Source organism: Beta vulgaris, chromosome 8, assembly GCF_026745355.1.
Source record: "Beta vulgaris subsp. vulgaris cultivar EL10 chromosome 8, EL10.2, whole genome shotgun sequence".
NCBI classification, from domain to species: Eukaryota; Viridiplantae; Streptophyta; class Magnoliopsida; order Caryophyllales; family Amaranthaceae; genus Beta; species Beta vulgaris.
In genome coordinates, this window is record NC_079209.1 from 48883968 (window position 1) to 48888203 (window position 4236).

The 4236-nt window shown below is 35.1% G+C and overlaps 1 protein-coding gene across 1 annotated transcript; it reads right to left on the minus strand.

The window, feature by feature from the left end:
* Window positions 1-2308: 2308 nt before the first annotated feature.
* Window positions 2309-3271, minus strand: LOC104883474 (auxin-binding protein ABP19a). The gene has a single exon (XM_010668005.2). The coding sequence runs from the start codon at window positions 3175-3177 to the stop codon at window positions 2521-2523; it is 657 nt and encodes a 218-aa protein (XP_010666307.2). The 5' UTR covers window positions 3178-3271; the 3' UTR covers window positions 2309-2520.
* Window positions 3272-4236: the final 965 nt, after the last annotated feature.

Here is a 4236-nt window from a genome sequence, read left to right on the forward strand (position 1 = left end):
TAAATTCATATGGCTTCCGGATAAATCAGGTAACTTCTCTGTAAAATCCTTTACCAGAGAATTGGATAAAATCTCCCCATTAGCATCTAATGACAACCTGAAAAATGTATGGAGTGGTTTAGTCCCTCATAGAATAGAAATTTTTGTCTGGTTCGCTATATTGGGGAAATTGAACACCCGAGAAAAATTATCGAGATTGGGGATCATCTCTGCAAATGATGCAAACTGCATTTTTTGCAACAATCACATAGAATCGGGTGATCATTTGTTCATACACTGTGTGTTTGCTCGAGAATTGTGGTATTGGTGGCTCGGGCTCTGGAATCTAAACTGGGTCCTTCCTACCTCCTTAGAAGACCTTTTCCTACAATGGAAGTACGGAACATTTGATGTTTTCTTCAAAAAGGTTTGGAGGGCAGTGTTTTTCATCATTCTTTGGACACTGTGGAAGGATCGAAATTCCAGAATTTTCAGGAACATAACCAGTTCTCCCAAACAGATGCAAGATATGGTATTACTTCGCCTTCATTGGTGGATAAAGGGTTGACAAGAACCATTTCCATACTCCTTCAATGAGGTACTGCAGAATCCCTTGTGTCTCAAAGGGGGATCTTTTTCAAGGAAAATCCAAAAGCATCATGGTACCGGCAATCATCAATTATAGAGGCCACCCCCTCAAACCGTATTGAAATGGAATATAGATGTGTCATTTGACCCTACTTGTAACCTCAGTGCAGTAGGAGGAGTTCTTCGAGACGATTCGGGCTCCTTCATTTGTCTCTTCTCATGCCCCATCCCACCATTGGAGATCAACTCCGCGGAAGTTTTCGCAATTTACTGCGCTATTAAGATATCACTATCCTCCCCTGTCATCAGCTCCGCCACAATCATTCTTGAATCCGACTCAGAAAACGCGGTGAGATGGTGCAATGCAAAGAATGGTGGCCCTTGGAATTTGAACTTCATGTTAAACTACATAAGACATGTCACTAGCTCACAGTTAAAAGCCCAGATAACTCACAAAGGGCGGGCATCAAATGCAGTAGCTGATTTTTTGGATAAAAGGGGTCTTCGCAGAGACAATGATTTCATTGCTTGGCTGTAATTCTTTTTGTACAAACATGATGAGATATAAATCATGTTAATGTGTTGGCTCTAATGCTAAAGAACTGAAGTGATAAGGCTGTAATCCTTCATTTTGACATGTCATTACCCACATATGGCATGATGAGCAAATAAAATAAACCAACTTATCAAAAAAAAAAAAAGTAGTATCAGAGTACTTTTTAGTTTCTTGGAGAAACTTTGCCTTATTTTGGTTTTTCGAAATTGTTGGTTCTTAAAATAGAAATAATAAGTTGCAACTTTAATTAGAAACATTAAACTTCGTTGTTGTTCTTTTTTTTTTTTGAAGTACTTACTAATGACTTTAATTTAGTTAAATTGTTTTTTTTTCTTTTGGCCAAATCCATGTCGCATCCGTTTTTGAAATTTTGATTTTGGTGTTTTCCATTCCGTACCGTCCCTATATCTGTTTAGGTGCTACATAGAGTGTGACCAACCATTTTAAAATTCTTGAATTAGCCACTATATCTAGTATCTCGATTACTTCAAAGGTGGTTTAGAGTCATAGCAAATTTATAAACAAAAACACAAATTTAGGGTCTCGATTACTTGAAAGGTGGTTTAGAATGATAGCAAAATTTATAAACAAAAATACAAATTTAGGGATGAAAAATTTCATTACTTGACATTAGCATGCAACTCTTTTTTCTAAAATTTACGTAGAAATCAATAACCATTACTGTCATTGATTAGTGGCTACGAATAAGCCGCGAAAGTTGCAGTTGACAACTTGACATTTAAATTCGAAGTTTTGCCTAGGAGATCGATCAATTTTGGAAAAAAAATTACTCCCTCCGTTTTTTAATGTGACATTGGATTTTTCACATTTGTCGTCGAGGCATAACTTTGACCAATAAGATTTCCAATTGTATAAAAGTAAAAATTATAAAATATATATTCGAAAAGTGTATACCGTGACGAATCAAACAAGATCCCCACATGACTATATTTTTTCTTATGTATAAATAATAATTAGTGGTCAGTGTATTGGATGAATAGTGCCCAAAGTCAATATGTTACATCTAAAAAAACGGAGGGACTATTCGAATGCAAAAACAAATGCATTTTTAACATAATTCCCAGAAAAAGAGTGACAACTAGGTACACAGCAGATTGCCAGATTGGAGAAGAAAATTGGTTTGTTTTTGCAGATGAAGTCAATAGGCGATATCAATACATAACGGAAAACATACCGAATACATTTTATATAAAATTACATATACAGTACAGCTGTACAGCCACTCAAAGTCTCAACTGCATCTATGTACAGAGATAAACATGACACATAAATTAGGATATCATACTTGGATACACACATAAATTAAAATGGATTCTAGCAATAAATATTTATAAGTGTGCTTTTTTTTGTTATATATTCAGATATCATTGGAGTTTTTATAAATTAGTTCCGCCAAAGATTGTCTTCAACTTTCTCACCTGCGTAGCATCCAACAAAGTGATCTTCTGAATAACATCAGTAGGAAGGTCATTTGCAGCTAAAGCAATGGTAGTGGTTTGGAAACCGGGACTTGCGCTGTTCAAGCTAACAAATGCAAGAGCAGGAGTTTTACCAATATTAACTTGAAAGTGAAGTAATGTATGTGGAAAGATCATAATATCTCCCTTTTTCAATGTTTTGTAATAAGGGGTGTTATCTGATCCTATAAAACCAGCAATTATCGTCCCCTCGATTACAAGAATAACTTCTGATACTCGATGTGAGTGAATTGGAATAACTCCACCTACACCAAGGTCTAATCGTGCCATGGAAAGGCCTAGACCATTCAAAGCAGGGAAAGTTGTGTCGATAGCTAAAAATGCAGAAGAATTGAAAATATTTTCCGTGTTACCTGCAACACCTAAACCAGAGAAAACAAAGTCATCCACTGTAAGATTAGATGGATTTCTACAAGGGTATCCTGCTGGTCCACCTGGAAAGCTGAGATCTGCTACGCAAAAATCAACGACAGTTGTGGCAGATGAAAAAGAAATAAGGATAGCAAAGAGTAGGATAATTTTAAGACCATCCATGTTTGAAGAAATTTGGATCATATGTATGTTGGATTGCGTTGGGCAGGCTTATATTTGTTTCTCTAGTTTGTGGTGTTACTTCTAGGTGTGAAATTGCAATTCTTTTTATAGCATTTAGACGTGGAAATTTTCGTTGATGAATTTTTCTTCTGAAGACATGGGATTTATTCATACGAGTTAATCTACTAAAAATACTCCTACAATTTCAGTACTTTTTTATTAATAGTTTTGTGGCAATATTTCTAGTTTTTTTTGAGGAAAATATTTCTAAATTTTACAATAAGTACATAACCTCACAACAAATTTCAAAAGTTGGCATAATGCAATTCACCCTATCCTCCCTCCAAATAAGTTCGAACACTCATCAAGACATAAGATTCTAGGATATACTTTATTATTGGGTTATGTATATTTTACTTTTATAGAATAACTAGTTTTAAGACCCGTGCATACTACACAGGAATATTTGTAAATCATAAAGTAAGAGTGGCGAAAAAAAAAAATTACAAATGATCAAATTGCAAATTAATTTATATGTTTGCAAACACTTCATTGTAAAGTACATGTGTTGTACTTATACACAAACCGTCTTCTTTATCAAATGGAAGGATCTTGAGAATTTTTTGCTCGTAACTCTGGAAACGAAAACTTAAAATTGTCCACGGCTAAAAACATATCTCGAGAGATGCAGTCCTACATGGGACAGAGATTGTCCTTGACTTTTATTTATAGTCATAGCAAAATAAACCAATAAAGAAAATTGTCGTCTCGTCTCTGAAATCTAATAGGAAATTTAGTGGAGTCATACAGGGTTAGTGTCATTCTTGGGATAAACACTATGTATATGTCGTTTTGTCATTTTTGTGGCCTGTCACTTGGCGGGTGGCAGTTCTTCTAAATGTTTCAGGTTGAAGCCGTGAGTTCGTCTTTTGCAAGTTGAAGCTGATACGAGATGGTGTAGTATTGTATCTGTTATTAAAGTGAGGACGCTTGACTTTGTAATAGTTAGTTATCAATCTTTTGTTTTAGTTCTTAATATTTAAGAGTCGTTAGTGCTCCTGATTCTCTGTTAATTGGTTG